We start from the raw sequence: 21,427 nt of genomic DNA on the forward strand, positions 1-21,427 counted from the left end.
CAATTAGGAGTCAAGAGAGAGGCATAAGGTGCGCAGATGGTATCTCGGCCCTCGCGTTGGAGACACAAGAAATTACCCGACCAATTAGTGTCGTGGTGGTGTGGGACATGGAAAATGTTTTAATGTGCCGATAAAGTATCTTCCGTTCGGGTGTGCCTGTCTTAAATGGGATAATTGAATGAAAATCTCATTCATTTGACTCTCAGTCGTTGTTTTGGTAACACGTGGTGCTCCCTTGGAACAGGCTTTCCTCCTTTTTGCAATGAAAAGTTGTACGTTGTTCAAAATATGCCTTCTTGTGTGATTTCGAAAATTTTAATTTGATTTTCTTCAATAGTTTTCTTTAGTGTTTTCATTCTGGTGCTCCTTCAAATTACTCACACTGTGTCATTCACCTTGCCGCAAGCTGCTGAGGTGTGTAGGGATTCACCCGATGGAAGAACATTTGCCAATCCTCAGGAATGCGGAACATTCCTAATTTGTCAGGATGGTGAAGCCATCCCAATGGTGTGCTATCATGGACTGTACAATCCAGAATTAGATCTCTGTGATTCGGCGTACATTTGTCGATCTGATGCAGATAACGAGGAAGATGAGGAGACATCCGTACCAACTGAAGCAACTGGCGAGGAGGAAGATGAACCAGAAATTTTGGATGAGGAACAAGAGAATGAAATCGAGGAAACCAATGACAATGAAGAGTCACAGATAACCGAAATTGACGAAGGAGATGAAGAGGATGAACTTGAAAGTTCCACAACTGGAAACTCAGCGGAGACAGAGAGCACACTGTCTTCTACTGATGAAATTACCGACGAATCGAGTGGCACTGAAACAACACATGAAGAGGAATCTACAATAGAAGATGAGGAAACTACAGAAAACCCAGAAATAGACGAAGAATCTACAACAATGGACGATGAAACGACTGAAACAACACAGGAAGAGGAATCTACGATAGAAGATGAGATAACAACGGAAACTTCAGAAGTGGATGAAGAATCTACAACAATAGACGATGAAGCAACGGACGAAACGAATGACACTGAAACAACACAGGAAGAGGAATCTACGATAGAAGATGAGGAAACAACGGAAACTTCAGAGATGGACGAAGAATCTACAACAATAGACAATGAAACAACCGATGAATCGATTGATACAACACAAGAAGGGGAATCTACGATAGAAGATGAGGAAACAACAGAAACTTCAGAAGTGGACGAAGAATCTACAACAATAGACGATGAAGCAACGGACGAAACGAATGACACTGAAACAACACAAGAAGTAGAGGAAGATACCAGTACAACAACACCAGAAGAGCCAACGACAACGCCAGATGAGCCTACAACAATGCCAGAAGAGCCTACAACAACTGTTCCTGGAGAAGTTAGGTGTCCCATCAAGGATACAGCCTCTCTTCTATTCCTTCCCAGTCCAGTGGATTGTGGCAGGTGAGTTTTAATATTATAACAAGAATGGATCCAAATGCTAATCAACAACCAATTTCCCAGATACTTTCTCTGCTACCACTCGCGCCCAGTTCAAATGGAGTGTCTGAACGGAATGCACTGGAACCAGGATGCGAAGGTGTGTGACTGGCCGGAGAATGCCAATTGTGCCATCGATGGTGAATCCAATCCGGATTCTAACAATGCGCCCAAGTGTCACACTTCACGCGGTCACTATATAATGGCTCATCCGACCAATTGTGATCTTTACATCTTCTGCAATGACGGCGAGGCGGCGATTCAGCAATGTGAGGCCTTCCACTATTGGGATGTGATTGAGGAGCGATGCGTGATGAAAGATCGTGCCACGTGTATTCTCGACTTGGACTAATAACTGTAAGAATCCCTCAATATCTTAGTTCAAATTCCCTTAAGTGATATTATGAATGGAGTAGTACTGCACGTTGACTAGACTTTCAATAAAAATTCGATAAACAAATTACTCACAGAGCATTTCTATGGCGTCCAGCGATAGACGGAAGTGAAGCTCTTTGCCATCAAACAGATCCGTCGATGATTTCCACTTCAATTGCCGCAATGATAATATCAGCGGTATCAGCAGAATGACAAGTGACATTTTTTTCTGGAGCACTTTTGAATCAGGCGAAAGCAGAATATTTTTTGTTCAATTGATAAGCAAATTAAAATTTCATCTTTAAAACTGGGCACTACAATTGGTCTTTATATTATCCTTGTTTTTTTTTATAGAGAAAGTCCTGTCAGTAAACTGAGTAGTTGCTGATGAATGGCAATTTTTTGCGATAGCAATTACTTAATATCTCTTAATTGCTTTTCCGCCACACAGAATGATTGATATCAAGAAGGGAAATGACAATAAGAAGACGTCACATTGCTTGTTCTTCATTATGTGAGACCTTCACCGCGATTTGGGTGATAAGCAAAAGAAACCCGAGCACCTGTATTGCTACCATATTTTGTCTTCAGCGTGATTAGTTCACTGCGAGGCTTCTGTAAGCCACCATCGATTTTCGAGAGTTGTAGCAAGATGACAGGTTAGTGTCAAATTTGTGCATTTTGAAGTATTTATTGAGCTTTCTCTTTCTAGCCTGGAAATTCTACATCAACATTGCATTCGGTCTCTGTCTTGTTTGCATATCACCATCGTTGTTACAAGAAGTTAATACTGATGATCTCTGTGAAGGGATGCCAAATGGAACCTTCGTCCCTGATCCGTTAGCCTGTGAATCGTTTTACCTCTGTCTCACAGGTTGCTGAACAACGACAGCCATAATATAGTCTCAATCTAAATGATGTTGCTTTGCAGGCGAACCTCCACGATGGGCTGAATGTCCTAATGATTACTGGTTCAATCCTGAGACTAGTGTTTGTGATATGCAGGAGAATGTTGACTGTGTTCATGTTACGACTGAACCTCCTACGACCACCACAACTCCAGCCCCTACAACAACACCACCAACGACGGTTTGGGATCCGGACATTGAGGCTGGGATTGTCTGTCCAAGTCAGGACAATCCCTATAGGATCATATTTCTCCCGAGTAGCGTCGACTGTGGCCGATACTACATTTGCTATCATGGTCGGCCTCACAGATTTCAGTGTGTTTCAGGGATGTACTGGAACTCCTTTTGGGCTCAATGTGACTATCCTCAGAATACGTACTGTGAGGTGAGCCAACCTACTTATCCATGAATCGTTGCCTTTCATTAACTGTTTTGATTTTACAGGTAAACCCGAATCCGTTTCCCTTGTGTCCGAGAAGTGGCCTAACGATCTTTCCCCATCCTGACGAGTGTGACTCCTACATTTACTGCCTCAACGGAGAACCATCGATACAGAAGTGTCCCTTTTATCACCATTGGGATATTGGCAGTCAATCCTGCATGATGCAAGATCGAGCTCTGTGTGTGAAGGGTAAAATCTAGGACACACTTCAGATCCTTTAGAATAGTTGTAGTAAATTTCACAGTTTGTATTATTGCATAAAGCATATTTTACAAAATTCTTTATTTCAATTTTCAATCGGTGTTGTTTGTTGGTATTTCTGTTACACGCATGTCGTTTGGTCTAGTGACAAACACTGATTCTCTGCAGTGCTCCAGGCCATGCCATCAGAACAGGAGATCAACGTTGGCTCACCGTTGAAGCAGAAGAAGGCCTGGCGACAGTTGGTTGGATGCGGACGGAAGACTAATCCAACTTCCGGACAGCCTATATTTGCCACAGGTCCATCGGGCTGAATGGAAGTGACATTGTTAACGATGAAACAAGAGTCAAAGAACATAGGCTTACCGTGCAGGCAACGTTTCGCTCAGAATCGCAACCATTGATGAGGGGATTGTACATGAGTCCCTCACCACACTCTCGCATGGTTGGATTGTCTTGATGGCAGATAAAGTATCGCTGACAGTCGATTTTGCTGGCCACGAAGACGAAAGTGCTGGGATCCATGTCAGCCGTGCAAGTGGCGGCAAAACACTCGGCCTTAGAGACAAGATTACAGCGTCCAATGACTTCATCGTACATGAAACCGACAGGACACTTGGTGAAATATCTGTTGCCGTTCAAACATCTCACGAAAGAGTCACAGGTTTTGGACTCAGGATTTGTCATTGCGGTTTCATAGTCAGGACAGTTCGTGCACGCCACGTTTCTCTGATGGTCACAAGCTTGGGTGGCTTCGTTGAAGAAAAACGGTTCAGGACACTTATCATGATGAGCCACACCGTTCACGCACACATAGTAGTTTTCACAGCGCGCAAAGTCCTTAAGGAAGCTGCGATCCGGCACATTGCGACACATCTCATTGGGATCCTTCCCCAGAGAGCCTCGGATGAGGAGTAACAGAGTCAAAGCACACAAGAACCTCTCCATTTTCGGGGAACAAGTGACTGGTGAGAAAGTAGGTGTCACGCAATAAATACCCTTGTAAGACTGGCCTGATTTCCTTTGTCAACACATTCCAATCGAATGCAAGGCGGCGATAAGGGAACATTTAATTTAATTAGGTGTTTCCCATTCCCTGCACAATCACTTGCATCGTGTTCTCTTCACTTGTGCTGGACAAATTGATGCGTGTGCGTCGGTTGTGTAATCTTATCATGGTTTCTCGTGCAGTAGACATGGAGGCGCGATAGTTTTGATAAGTACTCCAGCCAAAGCTGAGCAGTTGCTTTTATCCAAAATACACGTGTCAGCAGATACTGCGGTATTTTTTTTTATAATGTTTCAAAATTTAATTAATAAAAGCATAATCTTTACTGTAGGTTTTTGAGTTTATTCGGTTCTATTTACAAGTAATACAGTTTGTTAGTAACATAATCTGGTGAATGAACTTGACTTCGGCATTCAATAAGCGCACGCTACGTTGTCTTGAGGTTCGCAACGCAGAGTTGTGGGATTAAAGTAGAGGCCATCAGCGCAGGACTGCTCATAGGCATGGCCGTCTATGCAGAGAACGTATCGTTGGCAGTTTCCTGAGTAGGGCAAGTAGTGCATTCCCGTGTAGGGACACTCAAAGTTCGACAGGGGCTTCAGCTCGAAGATCCTCTGAACGGGTGACGACGGCAGGATGCAGACAGCCTGTCCGATGGGCAGACAGAATCTATGATCTCTGCAGAAGTGATAAGTGGCTGGACAAGTGTGGCGAGTGGGCTGACGGTTGAAGCAAATGTAGAAGTTATCGCAGCTCGTGTCGTCCGGAACAAGAACCACGCCATCGACATCGGGACACTGGACTCCTCCGGGTGGCGGTGGTGGCGGTTCAACGACTTCACAGTTGGCCAATTCGGGGAAGTTGCACTTGCGCAGGATGGGATCGAAGTGCAGATTATCGGCGCAGGACTGCTGAATGGGACTCTGGTCTGGATTGCCTGTGCAGAGGTAGTAGAGGTTGCAGTTGGTCGGATGGGGTTCTCTGCTCACTTCTCCGGGAGTGCAGGTGACATTCGATGTTGTCTCACACTGGGCAATCTCGGGATAAGTGCATGTTTGTCCCAAGGGATCGAAGTGTAAGTAACCCATGCACAATCCGCAGTTGGCCACATTTCCGCCGATGCACTGCACCCAGTTCTGGCAGCCGCGATGGCTGCTGACGAAGGCATTGCCCACAATGCCCTGGCACAGCGCTGGCGGGTAGATTTCAGAACATGCTTGTCCCAGGACCGCGGGAGCAAACAGCACCAGCAAAGCCGCAATCACTGCAAATGATAGTTTGTTTATTAAGAGATTCCAATTTTTCATGCACTTTTATAAAAAGTTCCTTAATAAATTTAGCGCTATCGTCTGTTTCTCTTGACTGTGAAACACTATAATAATAGTTCGTTTAATACTTCAGTGTCTGCATTTGCAAGTAATGTAGGTGGAGATATTGCAACTCTTTGTCAATTGGATTGGATCTTAAATGAGAATAGTTACGTTTACAGCTTCAGCATCAAGTAAAAGAGCAACCCTGGAAGTTGTGAAACAGTTGATGAAGAAACAATTTCATGTTTCTTCAGTGTTTCCGTTGCGGTTTCGAATGTTGATTTGTGTGTTTAACTGTGCTTTTCTTTTAGTATCTTGCAATTATACATTCCAATTGTTAATTTTATTACATTGATTAATCATAAGTTTTGTCAGTCTCTTAAGTTAAAAGTCCAGCGAAAATGTTTTTGACACGAGAATCAATTATTTTCTGTGCAATTTTCCAATCGCTGATGAGAAAATAATCCACAAGCTTCCGATAGTGACTAATTTCACACACTTAAGTCGCGGCACTCAACTCACCTCTCATTGTGAAATGGGAAATTCGAAACTATGACCAATAACTTCACTTCTTTTCCTCTCACTGTGTCGATCCTGAAGTTTTCTACTCTCTTGAACCTCACCAGTTGAAATGTACGATGGAACTGAAGGGAAATCAAGCGGGTCAAGGCACATATTCCTGAATTTATACGTAATCTCAACGGAGTGATAAGGAGTATCACAGAGTGAGTTCAAAATAGGAATTAAAGTCTTTAACTCTTTTCCTCTCTTTGGCAATTCCTCCGTCTTGTGATAAAGTGATATGGCAAGAATTTTCGGCAAAAATCACACCTAAAAACACACTGGCTTTGCCTTTTAATGGCACACATTAATCTCGCCATTGTTCATAAATAACAGGAAGGAGATTTTTGGCAATGTCTTGAAATTCCGTCAATTTTCAAGTGATTGAATTGACAGACAAACTAAACTCACATCCGGTGAGTGACTGAATTGAGAGAGGCTGAATATATTGAAGAGTTATCAATAAATTTTGCAAACAGTCGCGAAATACAACATTTGCTCTGATGAGAAAAATTCTATGAATTCTGGGAAAGTAATCAATAACCAAGACATGCCAGAATTTTAAGAAAAAAATGCAAATACTTCAAATTGAGAGCTGAACTTTGAGTATCTCGAGCTTGATCTCGCATATCACAAGTGGAATTAATGAAAATCGATTATAAGAGCTGACTCACTGTCTTATTTCTTAATGGGATAAACGACAGAAATTTGTACAATGTGGATGTTATCTAATCTTGCCGATAAGCTCCCGAAGTCATGCAATGTGAATTTTTTTTAATGGGTAATACGTTACGGTCGTTCAAGTACATATTTCACACTTGGTTACCTACAAACCGGACAGGAAAAACCCTTGGCGAATTGAATGACATGATTTACGGAAGAGCAACAAAATTTTATACATTCTTTAACGATCGCACAAAAGACGTCGAAAAGTTGAACATGATTATTTAATAAAGCAAAAATTGTTCAAACAATCAGTTCTTCGCGAGAATTCTTAGTGAACAACACGTTGTTTAGCAATTGAGGTGAATAATGAGTGCGAAAGAAGGAAAAATCGTGATTGTTCAGCCGCCTTGCGGGCCAATTAAGGGTGTGATCGAGACTTCACCCTTCGGATACGAATACGCGAGTTTCTACGACATTCCGTACGCGAAACCTCCTCTCGGACCGCTTCGCTTCCGCGATCCCGAAGTCCTCGAGCCCTGGACGGATCTGTTGGATGTCAGTGAAAGTGCGCCGAACACTATTGAAGCTCAGACGTTGAATGAAGATTGCCTCAGGCTGAACGTTTACACGAAGAACTCGCGACTTGAGTGCGAACTTCAGCCAGTGATGCTCTTCATCACCGGCGGATTCTTCCTACGCAGTCCGAAGCACAAAGACGTTTACGGGCCGCAGTTTCTGCTGCAGAAGGACGTTCTCTTCGTCAACTTCTCGTACCGAACAGGAGCTTTGGGCTTCCTGTCGAGCGACGATCCTGAAGTTGGCGTTCCGGGAAATGCTGGACTCAAGGATCAAGTGATGGCCTTGCGCTGGGTGCAGGAGAACATCGCCGCCTTCGGAGGAGATCCTCGCGACGTGACGCTGTTCGGCTACAGCGCGGGAGGATGCAGCGTCCATTATCAGACGATTTCGCCTCTGTCCAAGGATCTCTTCCACAAGGCAATCATAATGTCCGGAACCGCGTTCTACGTTCGAGGATACATGCCGAAGTTGCGCTGGACGACGAGGCTGGCCAGGAAGCTGGGATGGATCGGGAAGGATCACGAGGAAGCGTCAGCCTTTGAGTATCTGAGGAAAATCGACGTGGCGACGATCAAGGCTAACGAAGAAACCATTTTAACCGACGAAGAGCGCCAGAACGGTTTACCTTCGATCTACGGGCCGACTTTGGAAGCCTACAGATCAAGGATGACGATGATTCCAGAGCCTCCCGAGGAGATGATGAAGCACGCCTGGAGTCACTCGATGCCGCTCATGATCGGAGGAACGCAGAATGAGGGACTTCTTTCATACAAAAATGCATTGGAAAATCCTAATATTTGGAAGACAATTAACGAGAATCCATCATCCCTCATACCATATAATCTTACGCAGGATCCAAGGAAAAGGAAAGCCTACGGCGAAAGGATGAAGTTGTTCTATTTTGGGAATGAAAATGCAAGTGCAAAAGACTTGGATGCCTACATATTTGTGAGTTTCTTATGATTTCTCCATGACATACTTAGTTCTGATATATTTCACATTTTTCCAGCTTCAAGGCGACATTTCGTATTGGCACTCCAACTACAAGGCTCTGATTGGGAGGCTCAAGTACCCGGAAGTGGGCGTCAGAGGCCCGACTTGGCTGTACAACTTTGCGTACGATTCGCCCGAGTGGTACAAATATCGCGTGTCGATTCCCGCGCGGGGATTCCCCGGCGTGGCGCACGCCGACGACATGCTCTTCCTGCTGCACAACGACGCCGGCTACGGAATCCCGCGCACCGGAAGCTCCGACTACTACATGATGAAACTGATGGTGGAGATCTACACGTCCTTCGCCATCAACGGCGATCCGAACAATGATCTCTTGAGAAAAGTCATGGGCAAGTGGGAAGCTGTGTCTTGCTTATCCCCAACTATTTGCTGCAGTATCGACAATTCTCCGGAAATGATGGAGTTGCCCGAGAAGTGGAGGGTGATTTTCTGGGATATGCTCTATGATGAGGAGAAGAAGATTGATACTCTGGAGCGTAGACTTGGGGAAAGACGTTCCTTGAAAACTCACACTTTCGAGTATATAATGAAAGAAGATCTCTACATGAGAAATAGCTGCCCTGAAGACACTGAGAGTCAAAGGGCGCCTGATTTAAAGAAAGTAAACTGTGATTTAATATTAACATTGCTTCCGATTCCATTGATTATCATGATTGCTATAATTTATTTCTTGTTACGATGAGAAAATCATCGTTTATGTTTGAAGAAAATTCATCAAATTTCACGAGTACATTCTATTTGTGCGTAATAAAGGTAATAAATTAAGTTATGAATTTCAAGCTCGATTTACGTCAGTATAAAGAAGATTCAGGCACTGTTGTTTCTGGAAGCTCTGGTGTTGATTCTGAAGTGGAAGTTTCTGGAGCTCCAGTTGGTTCATGATCACACTGAACGTTTTCCTTCCAATCGCAAACCTGTTTTCAGAGGATCTCTTTAGAACACAGTCTAACAAACTGGTGCATCTGTCTTACCTCTAGTTCTGGATTGAAGTAGAGACCATTGCTGCAGGCGTGCAGAACAGGGACACCATGGTTGCACTTGTAGAACAATGAGCAGTCCGACTCGTGTGGGAAGTGCACAGCTGGCGCATCCGGAAGGTCAATTTCTGGACAGAGATTCTCTGCCAGAGAGGCAGCAAAGATCGCGAGTAGGAAGAAAGCGCACGTCTTCATGATGGACAGGGGAAACTGATAGTCGAAATTGTGAAACTACAGCAGCTTTTATACTCACGACACGAGAGTCTTGTTATCACCAATTATCAGTTGGCAACGCAGGAATTGCAATTTATTGAATGGCTTAACTTGAGGAAGTACTTGAGACAATGTCCGATGACTAAGTTTGTTCTGCATTTTCTGTCTGCTTTATTGGCATTCTGACATTACAGATCAAATCTATTAATATCTACTCAATAAACTTTTCCATTTTTTTTCTTCACTTTTACATGCATTTTTTTGCTTATGTCATTAAAAGAATGGTATAGATATAGAAAAGGGAAATGAATTTCATTTTTTAAAAACAATCACATTTAGAAAATATTCGTTTCAGTTCAACAAATTCATTTTTTTTCTCTTATACTCTTTCAAGATAAGATTACGAGCACTGTATGCTGTGCTTCACGCTAGAGGGCAGTAGATTGGAGACAGTGGAATTACGAGAGTGAAACGTACGTTTCTAGCATTCTTTGCGGGAAATCCATTTTCCTAAAATGTCATTAAAATACTTTTCGTGCTGCATTTGTGGCCTTTTCGCGCGATTTGATATTTAAATCACAATTTTGTCGTACGCTGGCGGCGGCGACTCCTCCACGTCCTTCGAGTTCTCCGGCAAGAGGATGGCAATGTGATAAGGTGGCGGAGGCGCCGGCGGCGGGGTCACAGCCACAATTGTTGCTGCAGTTGCACTCTGTTGCGACAAATTGGCAACGCTCTGCGGGGGAAACGGAAAAATTGCTTAATACATGAGAGATCACAGTAACAACGGACGATATTTAGGTCAATTTGCCAAAATATTTTGCTTTAAGTTCACTGACCAACGGCTGTTCACAGCGCCACTATCAGTGTTTAAACCGAAATCTATGTACTTCCGTTTGCCAAAAAAGATGCGACTGAGAAATATAATTTTTTTGTAACTAAAATGAGTGAAAATGTTTTGTATTAATTGTGCCACATTTTATCACTGTCTGAGGTAGATAAACAGATAAAAGTCGCGCGCTTGATCATGAATATATAAACAGGCACAGAAATTCTAAGGTCAGTAATTAGTGTGACTTTTGGAGTGAAACACTGAAGATTGTGAAGATAACATGAGCGGAAAAGAAGGTAAAATCGTGATTGTTCAGCCGCCTTGCGGGCCAATTAAGGGTGTGATCGAGACTTCACCCTTCGGATACGAATACGCGAGTTTTTACGACATTCCGTACGCGAAACCTCCTCTCGGACCGCTTCGCTTCCGCGATCCCGAAGTCCTCGAGCCCTGGACGGATCTGTTGGATGTCAGTGAAAGTGCGCCGAACACTATTGAAGCTCAGACGTTGAATGAAGATTGCCTCAGGCTGAACGTTTACACGAAGAACTCGCGACTTGAGCGCGAACTTCTTCCTGTTATGATCCATATCGTTGGAGGATTATTCCTCATTTCTAGAAGCCATAAGGATGTTCACGGTCCACATTTTCTGCTGCAGAAGGATGTTCTGTTGGTGACGTTTAAGTACCGAACAGGAGCTTTGGGCTTCCTGTCGAGCGACGATCCCGAGGTTTGCGTTCCGGGAAATGCTGGACTCAAGGATCAAGTGATGGCCTTGCGCTGGGTGCAGGAGAACATCGCCGCCTTCGGAGGAGATCCTCAGGATGTGACTTTGTTTGGTCACAGTGCAGGAGGATGCAGTGTTCATTATCACATGATATCGCCTATATCAAAGGATCTCTTCAACAAAGCAGTGATAATGTCTGGAAGTTCCTTATATGTTCGTGGATTTATGCCGAAGCTGCGCTGGACGACGAGGCTGGCCAGGAAGCTGGGATGGGTCGGGAAGGATCACGAGGAAGCGTCAGCCTTTGAGTATCTGAGGAAAATCGACGTGGCGACGATCAAGGCTAATGAAGAAACCATTTTAACCGACGAAGAGCGCCAGAACGGTTTGCCTTCGATCTACGGGCCGACTTTGGAAGCCTACAGATCAAGGATGACGATGATTCCAGAGCCTCCCGAGGAGATGATGAAGCACGCCTGGAGTCACTCGATGCCGCTCATGATCGGAGGGACGCAGAATGAAGGCCTTGTTTTTTATCAGGGTAAGAGAACGAAAAAAAGAATAAACGCTTAATTGTGTTGTAATTCGTGACACGTTTTCAGATGCCAAGGAAAACCCAAACGTGTGGAAAAAGTTAAATGAAAACCCCTCAACTTTATTACCATACAATTTGACGCAAAATCCAATCAAGAGAAAACTATTCGGAGAAAAAATGAAGCTGTTCTACTTTGGGGAAGATGAAGCTACTGTTGAGGATTTGGATACTTATATTTTCGTAAGTTTATTAAACTGAATTTTTAATGTACTATTATTGATCTTGTTATGTGTAACTTTTTCAGTTAAAAGGAGACATTATGTACTGGTATTCTAACTACAAGGCTGCAATGGAGCGTCTTAATTTTCCCGGAGGGAAGTATAAAGGACGAACTTGGCTGTATAACTTTGCTTTTGCGTCCGAAGAGTGGAACAAACATCGTCTTAACAATGCTATAAGGGGAATCCCCGGAGTGGCGCATGCCGATGATATTCCCTTCATTCTCAGCAATGCTAATTTCATTCCACGCGCTGGCACTCCAGAATACGATGTGATGCAGATGATGGTGGACATTTACACGTCCTTCGCCATCAATGGAGATCCCAATAATGCGCAATTGCGAAAAGTTTCTGGCAATTGGAGAGCCATTTCTTATCTGCGCCCATTCGTTTGCTGTAACATCGAGAATCCACCGGAATTGATGGATCTCCCGGAGAAGGAGAGAGTATCGTTCTGGGACACTATTTATAAGGAAGCACAAGGACAGTGACAATATCACTGGGTTTTCTTTTATCATTTGACGCAATTGGAATAAATGAAATGTGTGAAACATTGCGTTTAACCATTGGCAGCATAGAAAGCATTGAGCACGGTCAAGATTATCATTATGCGGATTGTGTGTATTTTGTTGGCATTCGAATTCTTTTTGTGGTTTATATCAATAACTCAACTCGTGTGGTAAAGATAAACAGATAAAAGTTATGGATATAATAGAGTTCAGCTTTGCTCACTCAATTAGTCTTAACGTGGCTTCTGAAGTGAAACACTAAAAACTATTTCCCTCAATCAATTGAAAAGTGGAAAAGAGTGCAAGTGAGGTGAAAAATGAGTGCGAAAGAAGGAAAAATCGTGATTGTTCAGCCGCCTTGCGGGCCAATTAAGGGTGTGATCGAGACTTCACCCTTCGGATACGAATACGCGAGTTTCTACGACATTCCGTACGCGAAACCTCCTCTCGGACCGCTTCGCTTCCGCGATCCCGAAGTCCTCGAGCCCTGGACGGATCTGTTGGATGTCAGTGAAAGTGCGCCGAACACTATTGAAGCTCAGACGTTGAATGAAGATTGCCTCAGGCTGAACGTTTACACGAAGAACTCGCGACTTGAGTGCGAACTTCAGCCAGTGATGCTCTTCATCACCGGCGGATTCTTCCTACGCAGTCCGAAGCACAAAGACGTTTACGGGCCGCAGTTTCTGCTGCAGAAGGACGTTCTCTTCGTCAACTTCTCGTACCGAACAGGAGCTTTGGGCTTCCTGTCGAGCGACGATCCTGAAGTTGGCGTTCCGGGAAATGCTGGACTCAAGGATCAAGTGATGGCCTTGCGCTGGGTGCAGGAGAACATCGCCGCCTTCGGAGGAGATCCTCGCGACGTGACGCTGTTCGGCTACAGCGCGGGAGGATGCAGCGTCCATTATCAGACGATTTCGCCTCTGTCCAAGGATCTCTTCCACAAGGCAATCATAATGTCCGGAACCGCGTTCTACGTTCGAGGATACATGCCGAAGTTGCGCTGGACGACGAGGCTGGCCAGGAAGCTGGGATGGGTCGGGAAGGATCACGAGGAAGCGTCAGCCTTTGAGTATCTGAGGAAAATCGACGTGGCGACGATCAAGGCTAACGAAGAAACCATTTTAACCGACGAAGAGCGCCAGAACGGTTTGCCTTCGATCTACGGGCCGACTTTGGAGGCTTACAGATCAAGGATGACGATGATTCCAGAGCCTCCCGAGGAGATGATGAAGCACGCATGGAGTCACTCGATGCCGCTCATGATCGGTGGGACGCAGAATGAGGGACTTCTTTCGTATAAAGGTGAATTTTGAATGATCTTTTGAACACTCAATATTTTTTCTATACTTGATCTTAATCCTTTGCAAGATGCTGTCGAAAATCCCGGAGTTTGGCAAACCGTAAATGAGAACCCATCTAAGCTTATACCGTACAATCTTACTCAGCACCCAATCAAGCGAAGACTTTACGGAGATAAGATGAAGCTGTTCTACTTCGGAAGGGATGAAGCAACTCCTGAGAAAGATTTGGATTCTTACATTTTTGTAGGTTTTAGTGAAACTTAAGTATTCATATGACTGGCTTCCGCTTTCCCAGCTTCAAGGCGACACTTCGTATTGGCACTCCAACTACAAGGCTCTGATTGGGAGACTCAAGTACCCGGAAGTGGGCGTCAGGGGCCCGACTTGGCTGTACAACTTCGCGTACGATTCGCCCGAGTGGTACAAATATCGCGTGTCGATTCCCGCGCGGGGATTCCCCGGCGTGGCGCACGCCGACGACACGCTCTTCCTGCTGCACAACGACGCCGGCTACGGAATCCCGCGCACCGGAAGCTCCGACTACTACATGATGAAACTGATGGTGGAGATCTACACGTCCTTCGCCATCAACGGGGATCCAAACAATGATTTCCTGTCTGAACTTATGGGCAAGTGGGAAGCTGTGTCTTGTTCAACGCCTTTGACTTGCTGCAGCATTGCCAATCCGCCGGAAATGGTGGAACTCCCAGAGAAGGCCAGGGTGATTTTCTGGGAAACCCTGTACGAGACGAGCAAGGAGCACAAGATCCAGAACAGAGATGTTGAGGTGTGGGATTGAGGCCATAATATGAATAATCATTTTGAATAAAGGAATATAGAAGCATGCAAGATGTTACTGGACTGTATGTTTATGCTCAAGTCCAGAGTCAACAAACGCATTTTCATTTTCCCCAAGTCTAGCATCCCGCCAAAAATAAACTTATCGACCTTGACCTTATCGCGCGCAGTCCGCGAAAACATTGCTGGGTCACTAACCTGATGGACGATTTGTGGTGATTCGGCTGTCGCGTTGACCACAACGTGATCCACGGAAGCCACAGACGGCGTCACCGGTGGGAAATGGATGTCGCGCGAGCGCCGGCAGAGCGAGACGGTGCACGCGGCGAGGAAGAATGTGGCCGAGAAGGCGCAGAAGATCAGCACCTCGAGTCCAGTGCCCTGGTGATCGAAGTAGAACTTGGCGCCCGCCACGAACACCGTCGCGAGCGCCAAGGAGGCCCACATGCCGCACTTGAGGTGCGTCGGCAACAGCTGCGACTCCGCGCTGCGCGCCTCGTTGCCGAGCAGCAACTGGGGCGCGGTGGCGGAGTCCGACTGGGCGGCGAGGCCCAGAGAGCCGTGCTCGAGATCCAGGGCGTGCGATGGACCACTATGGAGTAGAGCTATATTTAGTAACTTTATCTGTGGCTCTTATCACTACTAACATATGACCAAAAACCTCTTATCAATCAGCCCAGAATACAAAAAAGAATTATATTATAGTCTCTTGAAGATATGTATTTCATGCATGAACTATTGCCTTGCATCAGAAAGTTTAGGTGGAGAAAAAAAAAACTTTCCATTGGCCTGTTCTTAATCTCGCCCAAAACCTTTTATCGCTTCTTGTGTGAAATTTTTGCCCGCGCAATTAAATGCGGAGAAGTGACTGATATCAGTGTTGTAAGAAGGGGCAATTAATTTGCAAACGCGATGTTTGAAAAACGGATTATAGGATGTGACTGAACGCAGTTTAACGTCTCAGTCCCGATGGAATGAGTAACTTTTGGTCCTTCGAGCCGGATACAGCCTCACCTGGCGTATGTGTGGGGGAGTGAAGCTACTGCAAGGTGGCAATTGGAGTCGTGCACGGCCTGTGCCTGGTGTCCTGGCTGCTGCGAGTGATGAAGATGGTGGTGATGACTGTGACTTCCCTGGCATCTCTGGTGCCTCGGCGGGGCGCTCGGGGGCGCTTGGATGGCGGGAAAGCGGTGTACAGGAGTGACCATGGACTTCCCGCGCGGACGTCGCGGATGATAACCGAATCCCGTGCCGGAGAGCGACGCCGCGACACGGGCGCGTCCAAAGCCACACGCCTGGGAGCGCTTATCAATCCAGAAGTGCATTGTGAGACGCTCTCTCTCTCCCCCCCGCTAGATTGTGATTCGTCTTCTGGGAGACTGGCTAAGCGGAGCGCCAAGATGAGTCAGATGGGTGGTGAGAAACTGCTCAAGATGGATGGGAGAAAAATCGATAATTAGAAAACAATTAGTGATATCTGAGCTGTGCATATTTTTTGACCTATTTCCAGGCATTTCGCATTCACCATTTCATCCGCACATCACTTCCCACCCCTCGTGCGCTCTGCGCCCCGAAAGCTGATAAAGCCCAACGAGAGACTTTGGGAGAGGGAAACTGCCACGGTGAAATGAGCTTCAAATGGAGTATCAGTGTCAGTCACAATCTCTATGCTTAGTGAAGAGCTCTTATTGCATTTGTGGCGTCTTCATCACATATACTTAAGGCTGTTGGCAAACAAGACTGACTGGATTTTCGTCAAAGCGGCAGTTTTAGTTTCAAGGCATTCGTCGTATATTGGAAGTATGTGAAGTGGATTTTGCATTATAAATTTTTCACCTATATATTGCAGTTATCGTGTTGGCTCTCTTTGTGGCGCTCTACCTAACCTCAAATGCATTCGCGCGCGAAATGTGCCCTAGTTTCCAGGTGTATACACATAGTTTTAGAGGACCTGGAGATGCTATATATGTGCAGAACATCATGCAAATTTGTAGTCTTTGACCTCAAATAACATTGATGTGTCCAGTGCTCGTGTGTGTTTATTTACAGTACATGATCATGCTATTCCGTAAACATTTTACCTCTTATCTACAAATGTTCTCTTTTTATCATTGTCTTCACTGTGCGCTTGTTGGAATTCTATTTATTTCTGGCCTCTCACACACAATTTCCACTGTGTCTTCCTTGTTCTGTCATCTTCTGATGTCGCTCGTCTTCTCGCCACCAAAAGATCGAACTTATTTATCTTATGCTTTCTGTATTATGTGCTCACTCTCTCTCTAGAGCTGGGACTGTTTTTACTTTCCCCCACGGCCCAGAGACATTTGATAAAAGCGCGCGCACCGATAAGAAAATCAATTTTAAAGTGGAAATATCATGTAAATATACGCAGAAATTATTCGATGATCTCCTGTACTCTGAGATTCCTTTGCCACTTTACACAAACTTCTAGCGCGCACTTTTTTGCATCTCTCAACACCTGCTCGGATAAATATCAATTAATTATCCTCACTCTCCCACAATCAACCATCATGTTCACGTATGGCGAGGGTTTTCACGGGGTTTTTGCAGTAATTTTCACGCAATTTCCGCACGCTGCACTTATCAACCAGCACGCAATCACTGCGTGTGTCCCTATCACGACACTTTCACGCGGATTTGACACAGAAAAGAGTCTTTTCACGGATGAAACATGATTTTTGCAAAGCACTGATCACTTCAGTGTGTTTATATGATGAGAAAAACTGGGACGATTGGATGGAGCCTGGGGAAGAATGTTGGAAAGTGCGCAAACTCAACGAATGCCACCATTTGACAGCCCCTCGCGATGCAATTGAGGGTGAATTAGTGCATTTAGAAGCTTTATGAATTACCTGTCTAGATTAGTTAAGTGTTCTTGACATAATTCTTCCTCTTTTTTACGATGCAACGGATACAATGATGCTCTGAGAGCCGCCATTGCGACATATTAAGTGTGTTGTGTGATTTTTTAGCGACATTCAATGCAAAACAAATGCACTTTATCGCCCTCAATTGTGTCAACAAGGCGTGGAAAAGTGTTTCCAAGTGCGTAACGCTCTGTGGAATAAACCAGCTGATTTTTATTCCACGATTCGCCCGCATTATCTCAAAAGCGCGCGCTCATAGAAGCGCGCATTCGTCGCTGAGTTTTGAATTGCGCGACACTTTTTCCGGAGAGCGGCCGGCATGACGTCACGGCCAGTGGCGCAGTTTGACGTGTCGCGAAGTGAAAACAAAGAGGAGAGGGCGAGTTTTGGGCAGTGCAAAGAGAGTCGCAAATTGTGAGAAATTTCCAGAATAACAGTGATAACGTGGGGCTGTGACTGCTTTCAGGGGTGATTCGTGAGCTTTCTTCTGTGTCTGGCTGGAGAGATAATGGGACTGCTATCAATGATTTACGCGGACATTGAGCGCAGCACAAAAGTGCCCCCTTTCTGCAGCTGTTTCCTGCGACAGGAGCGCGAGGATCCCACCAAGAGGCACCTGATCGACCAGTGTCGGTGCGGCGAGGAGCACTGTGATGTCTACGAGTGGACCTGGGACGCGAAGATCCCGCATCCGGACTCCTACATCAGCGATGCACACGTTGTCTTCCACCCGGTCTACAGCCAGGGTACGGCAATGGTGCGTTAACTCATTAGCATTTCTTATCTCGGGGCGCCTAATTGAGCCTCCGCTGAGGGATGAGTCTTGTGGGTCTTGAGCTGAGCTTACAGTGATCCCACTTGATTTGTTTTGACAAATTTTGGCTACTTTGACCTCTACTAATTCATGGCCAACTAGTTGACTTGTTGCCATTCCGCAACTTCTCTGTTTGTTTATGTCATCGCGTCTGAGGGGCTATTCTAATTCAATTTCTGGCGCTAATCTGGGATTCTAATCTGTCTGTCTGCTAATCTTGATCACCTTGAAAATCATATTTTTGCTCAGTTAGGAAGATTCAATGTATTTAATATTTCCTTTAAACTGTGGAAATCATGGGGAAATGAGTGAAAATGTTGCTTTGAAACTCCAAGAACTAATTTAAATAGTAATATTTATTTTCTTCGAATAATCTTCTAATGTTTTGGAATTCTAAATTTTACGGTTTTTTTTATTCTTCTTGACCTCAAATTATTTGACTCTCCTTGACTATTTTGCGTCCATTTCTGCATGTTTGTTGGCGAGTCTGACCTGGTCTAACTATGCTCGCAGGTGCGTGGCAACCGCGCCCTGGCCATGGGCATGTGTCACTACTGGGAGATCAAGATGATGTCGCCGGTCTCGGGCACGGACATGCAGGTGGGCGTAGGCACGGACCAGGTGAACCTCTACTCCCACCAGTATTCCTTTGGCAGCACCATCGGCCTGGACGAGCACTCCTGGGGCTACTCCTATCGCGGCGTGGTGCTGCATCGCGGGCGCAGCTTCTTCTTCGGCAAGAAGTACACGCAGGGCTCTATTGTGGGCGTGCTGCTGAATCTGCGGCGCGGCACGATGGATCTGTACATAAACCGCGTGCCGCAGGGCCAGGCCTTTCACGACCTGCCGACAGATGGCAGCGTGAAATTGTACCCCATGATCTGCAGCACGGCGGCGAAGTCGCAGATGAAGCTGCTGAACGCCGTGTCGTTCCGTGAGAATTTGCAGTATCACGCCATGAAGGTGATCTACAGACAGCCGCAATTGCTGGCGGAGCTGCAGACCTATCCCTCGTTCCAGGCCATCGTGAAGCGCTTTTGGTTCCTCAGGCAGGACGACCGGAAGTACAACACCGACCGTGAGGATCGCATCTCCAAGCGACAACAGCAGCCGGAGATTCTCGAGAACGCCGTCCTGCTGAAGAATCTCGGCGAGGGGAGCTCCAAGGCTGCCACAGGTGAGCCCCTGCAGTCCCACTAGGGAACAGCCCTGGGCGTAGTCGCCAAATCTCACCTTCTCTTCCCTATTCGCAAGCATTTAACGCAAAAGTCTGCTCTGAAATATACAATTTTGTTTAGCATTGCATTTGCACAGTGTGTTTATTGAGTGCGCAAAGGGTTAATGGAATTCTTTTTCTTTCTGTGGTCAATTTCACTAGTTAGAAGCCTCTCTTAATTCCACTCTGTGCTGGATATTTTCCTGCCTTATCTCGCTCGTGATGAAGCCCCACAATCGCCACTCACGCTGTCTTTTCTCACATTCCAGATGAGACTGACTACGAAGTGACTGACGATGTTTACGAAAATATTGAGATTTCACACAAAGCGAAGGAAATATCCAGTAATTCTTCCGATGAGGACGTCGATATGGACCTCTATGAGTTCTTCTGCAATCACAGAATGTGAAAATATGTCGTTTTTTTTATGGAGTTTCACTTGATTTTTTTTACCACACAAAATAAAGCGCAGTTGATATTTTTTCAAAAACATGCTGTCGCTCAGTTTCCGGATGACTGAGCGACAATTTTTCCCCTCTCGGCGAGTTGTCAAATTATGCAACATTTTGTGCGGAATTGAGGAAAAACGCTGGAGTTTTCGGTGCGTTTTGAGGTCAATTCGCGTGAGTTTTCCAGTTTTCACGGCACAAATCGCCATGGCGTCCCTCGTGCGAGGCGTTTGTAGTGCATTTAGTCGAAATAGATGCATGGTGCGCGTGCTGGCGCCCCGGATTGCTGGCAGTGCAGCCGTTCTGCCACAGAGACTGCTTCACTGTGAAAAACAGCCCCCAACTGCCGCCCTTCTCAGCAATACACCCCAGGTAAAGCGTCCCGGTGGCTTAGGCGGAGATTTCTTGGCGCAAGAACCAGTTTTCTGTGCGCTCTGTGACCGGAAAACTGACCGTCTGCCTCTCATCACATTGTGTGTCCGGAAGATGGCTGTCAAATGGCTGGCGACATAACCTCACATTTGACCCGGACACGGACGAAAAAATGTTGATTTTTCTCACAAATTGTTGTTTCTTCATTTCTGTTTTTCATCACACACACTCCGCGCTATCAGTGGCACAAGATTGGCTGTAGATTGTTTGCCACCAAGCCGAGTGTTGAGGAGGTTCAGGCACGAGTACTGAAAGTCGTTGCCGCTTATGACAAAGTGAATGAGAAGAAGGTATTTTCACGGATTTTCTCTCTTTTCTCTCCTGTGCTGGATTCAGGTGCATGGCTGGCAGTCTCAGATTGTGAGGCAGTATTCATCAAAACCGCCCCTCACGATTCAATTTGTCACGGAGCGCGTTCTATTGGTGCTGAAGTTGTACGACAAAGTTGACCCTGCCAAGGTATTTTCATCCTTTTTCCTGGCCTTCTCCACTCTGACACTGCCAACAATTGCCAGAAAACCCGATGAAGGCGATTAATTGCGCTCACGTGCACTAATTCTGGCCTCTTTTTTCCCATTCCCGGACAGCTCACGGTGGACTCTCACTTCATCAATGACCTGGGGCTGGACTCGCTGGATCACGTGGAGGTCATTATGGCCATGGAGGATGAGTTTGGCTTCGAGATTCCCGACCATGATGCCGAGAAGCTCAACCGGCCCGCGGATATTGTGCGATATGTCTGCGACAAGGAGGATGTCTACGACTAGAGAGGTGGAAAATGTCGGTAAAGAGCACTAAAACACCACGAATGTGTATAACTTTCATGTCTACAGCTGATTTATGAAATAGAGATGGAATTTAGAGAATAAAATCTCCCTAAAAACCGAGAGAAAGAGT

General features: G+C 45.6%; 7 protein-coding genes across 11 annotated transcripts; 4 read left to right on the top strand and 3 right to left on the bottom strand.

Annotated features, from left to right (window-relative positions):
* The first annotated feature begins 262 nt into the window (after positions 1–262).
* LOC132266043 (chondroitin proteoglycan 1-like) lies at positions 263–1,845 on the top strand. The gene is made up of 3 exons (XM_059766872.1): positions 263–272; positions 338–1,457; positions 1,518–1,845. The coding sequence occupies exons 1-3, from the start codon at positions 263–265 to the stop codon at positions 1,843–1,845; spliced, it is 1,458 nt and encodes a 485-aa protein (XP_059622855.1).
* A 475-nt stretch (positions 1,846–2,320) lies between these two features.
* LOC132266045 (probable chitinase 10) lies at positions 2,321–3,418 on the top strand. Its single transcript, XM_059766874.1, has 5 exons — positions 2,321–2,382; positions 2,460–2,527; positions 2,581–2,715; positions 2,800–3,161; positions 3,221–3,418. Exons 1-5 carry the CDS (start codon positions 2,321–2,323, stop codon positions 3,416–3,418), a joined length of 825 nt encoding a protein of 274 aa, XP_059622857.1.
* A 122-nt stretch (positions 3,419–3,540) lies between these two features.
* On the bottom strand, positions 3,541–4,367 carry LOC132266047 (protein obstructor-E-like). The gene is made up of 2 exons (XM_059766876.1): positions 3,786–4,367; positions 3,541–3,729 (listed from the first exon to the last, which is right to left on the bottom strand). Exons 1-2 carry the CDS (start codon positions 4,365–4,367, stop codon positions 3,541–3,543), a joined length of 771 nt encoding a protein of 256 aa, XP_059622859.1.
* A 392-nt stretch (positions 4,368–4,759) lies between these two features.
* Positions 4,760–9,773, bottom strand: LOC132266050 (uncharacterized). Its single transcript, XM_059766881.1, has 7 exons — positions 9,530–9,773; positions 9,353–9,472; positions 8,544–8,868; positions 8,170–8,273; positions 7,740–8,042; positions 7,559–7,658; positions 4,760–5,692 (listed from the first exon to the last, which is right to left on the bottom strand). The coding sequence occupies exons 1-7, from the start codon at positions 9,728–9,730 to the stop codon at positions 4,842–4,844; spliced, it is 2,004 nt and encodes a 667-aa protein (XP_059622864.1). The 5' UTR covers positions 9,731–9,773; the 3' UTR covers positions 4,760–4,841.
* Positions 9,774–9,895: 122 nt separating this feature from the next.
* On the bottom strand, positions 9,896–16,079 carry LOC132255734 (uncharacterized). The gene is made up of 3 exons (XM_059751871.1): positions 15,746–16,079; positions 14,930–15,323; positions 9,896–10,484 (listed from the first exon to the last, which is right to left on the bottom strand). Exons 1-3 carry the CDS (start codon positions 16,054–16,056, stop codon positions 10,320–10,322), a joined length of 870 nt encoding a protein of 289 aa, XP_059607854.1. The 5' UTR covers positions 16,057–16,079; the 3' UTR covers positions 9,896–10,319.
* A 151-nt stretch (positions 16,080–16,230) lies between these two features.
* On the top strand, positions 16,231–20,148 carry LOC132255728 (SPRY domain-containing SOCS box protein 3). 4 transcript variants are annotated; one of them, XM_059751860.1, is made up of 4 exons: positions 16,238–16,531; positions 18,086–18,376; positions 18,947–19,610; positions 19,919–20,147. In XM_059751860.1, exons 2-4 carry the CDS (start codon positions 18,128–18,130, stop codon positions 20,056–20,058), a joined length of 1,053 nt encoding a protein of 350 aa, XP_059607843.1. In that variant the 5' UTR covers positions 16,238–16,531; positions 18,086–18,127; the 3' UTR covers positions 20,059–20,147. The 4 variants fall into 4 exon arrangements, with proteins under 4 accessions (XP_059607845.1, XP_059607843.1, XP_059607844.1 ...); XM_059751862.1 differs by lacking the exon at positions 19,919–20,147 and having other exon boundaries at positions 16,231–16,531; positions 18,947–19,912; XM_059751861.1 differs by lacking the exon at positions 16,238–16,531 and having other exon boundaries at positions 17,857–18,376.
* A 50-nt stretch (positions 20,149–20,198) lies between these two features.
* On the top strand, positions 20,199–21,423 carry LOC132255732 (acyl carrier protein, mitochondrial). Of its 2 annotated transcripts, none has more exons than XM_059751867.1 (3): positions 20,199–20,470; positions 20,867–20,989; positions 21,118–21,423. In XM_059751867.1, the coding sequence occupies exons 1-3, from the start codon at positions 20,306–20,308 to the stop codon at positions 21,295–21,297; spliced, it is 468 nt and encodes a 155-aa protein (XP_059607850.1). In that variant the 5' UTR covers positions 20,199–20,305; the 3' UTR covers positions 21,298–21,423. The 2 variants fall into 2 exon arrangements, with proteins under 2 accessions (XP_059607850.1, XP_059607851.1); XM_059751868.1 differs by lacking the exon at positions 20,867–20,989 and adding an exon at positions 20,713–20,820 and having other exon boundaries at positions 20,200–20,470.
* Positions 21,424–21,427: the final 4 nt, after the last annotated feature.

This window comes from Phlebotomus argentipes, unplaced genomic scaffold, assembly GCF_947086385.1.
Source record: "Phlebotomus argentipes unplaced genomic scaffold, Phlebotomus argentipes genome assembly contig_5, whole genome shotgun sequence".
Taxonomy (NCBI): Eukaryota; Metazoa; Arthropoda; class Insecta; order Diptera; family Psychodidae; genus Phlebotomus; species Phlebotomus argentipes.

Excerpts from the sequence above, each read along its gene's own strand:
- LOC132255728 (XM_059751860.1), top strand. The coding sequence starts at position 18,128 with ATGGGACTGCTATCAATGATTTACGCGGACATTGAGCGCAGCACAAAA. Across the intron at positions 18,377-18,946 it reads ACAGCCAGGGTACGGCAATG|GTGCGTGGCAACCGCGCCCT; the intron begins GTGCGTTAACTC and ends CTATGCTCGCAG. Across the intron at positions 19,611-19,918 it reads GAGCTCCAAGGCTGCCACAG|ATGAGACTGACTACGAAGTG; the intron begins GTGAGCCCCTGC and ends CTCACATTCCAG.
- LOC132266045 (XM_059766874.1), top strand. The coding sequence starts at position 2,321 with ATGATTGATATCAAGAAGGGAAATGACAATAAGAAGACGTCACATTGC. Across the intron at positions 2,383-2,459 it reads CATTGCTTGTTCTTCATTAT|CGTGATTAGTTCACTGCGAG; the intron begins GTGAGACCTTCA and ends TTTTGTCTTCAG. Across the intron at positions 2,528-2,580 it reads GAGTTGTAGCAAGATGACAG|CCTGGAAATTCTACATCAAC; the intron begins GTTAGTGTCAAA and ends TTCTCTTTCTAG.
- LOC132266050 (XM_059766881.1), bottom strand. The coding sequence starts at position 9,730 with ATGAAGACGTGCGCTTTCTTCCTACTCGCGATCTTTGCTGCCTCTCTG. Across the intron at positions 8,869-9,352 it reads TGCCTGAATCTTCTTTATAC|ATCATTGTTCGGATCGCCGT; the intron begins TGACGTAAATCG and ends TTTTCTCAAGAG. Across the intron at positions 8,043-8,169 it reads AGTCGGCCCGTAGATCGAAG|CTTCCTGGCCAGCCTCGTCG; the intron begins GTAAACCGTTCT and ends GATCCATCCCAG.
- LOC132255732 (XM_059751867.1), top strand. The coding sequence starts at position 20,306 with ATGGCGTCCCTCGTGCGAGGCGTTTGTAGTGCATTTAGTCGAAATAGA. Across the intron at positions 20,471-20,866 it reads TTCTCAGCAATACACCCCAG|GTGCATGGCTGGCAGTCTCA; the intron begins GTAAAGCGTCCC and ends TGCTGGATTCAG. Across the intron at positions 20,990-21,117 it reads ACAAAGTTGACCCTGCCAAG|CTCACGGTGGACTCTCACTT; the intron begins GTATTTTCATCC and ends ATTCCCGGACAG.
- LOC132266047 (XM_059766876.1), bottom strand. The coding sequence starts at position 4,367 with ATGGAGAGGTTCTTGTGTGCTTTGACTCTGTTACTCCTCATCCGAGGC. Across the intron at positions 3,730-3,785 it reads AGCGAAACGTTGCCTGCACG|CCCGATGGACCTGTGGCAAA; the intron begins GTAAGCCTATGT and ends ACTTCCATTCAG.
- LOC132255734 (XM_059751871.1), bottom strand. The coding sequence starts at position 16,056 with ATGCACTTCTGGATTGATAAGCGCTCCCAGGCGTGTGGCTTTGGACGC. Across the intron at positions 15,324-15,745 it reads CTCCCCCACACATACGCCAG|TGGTCCATCGCACGCCCTGG; the intron begins GTGAGGCTGTAT and ends TCTACTCCATAG. Across the intron at positions 10,485-14,929 it reads CACCACAAATCGTCCATCAG|AGCGTTGCCAATTTGTCGCA; the intron begins GTTAGTGACCCA and ends TTTCCCCCGCAG.
- LOC132266043 (XM_059766872.1), top strand. Across the intron at positions 1,458-1,517 it reads AGTCCAGTGGATTGTGGCAG|ATACTTTCTCTGCTACCACT; the intron begins GTGAGTTTTAAT and ends CCAATTTCCCAG.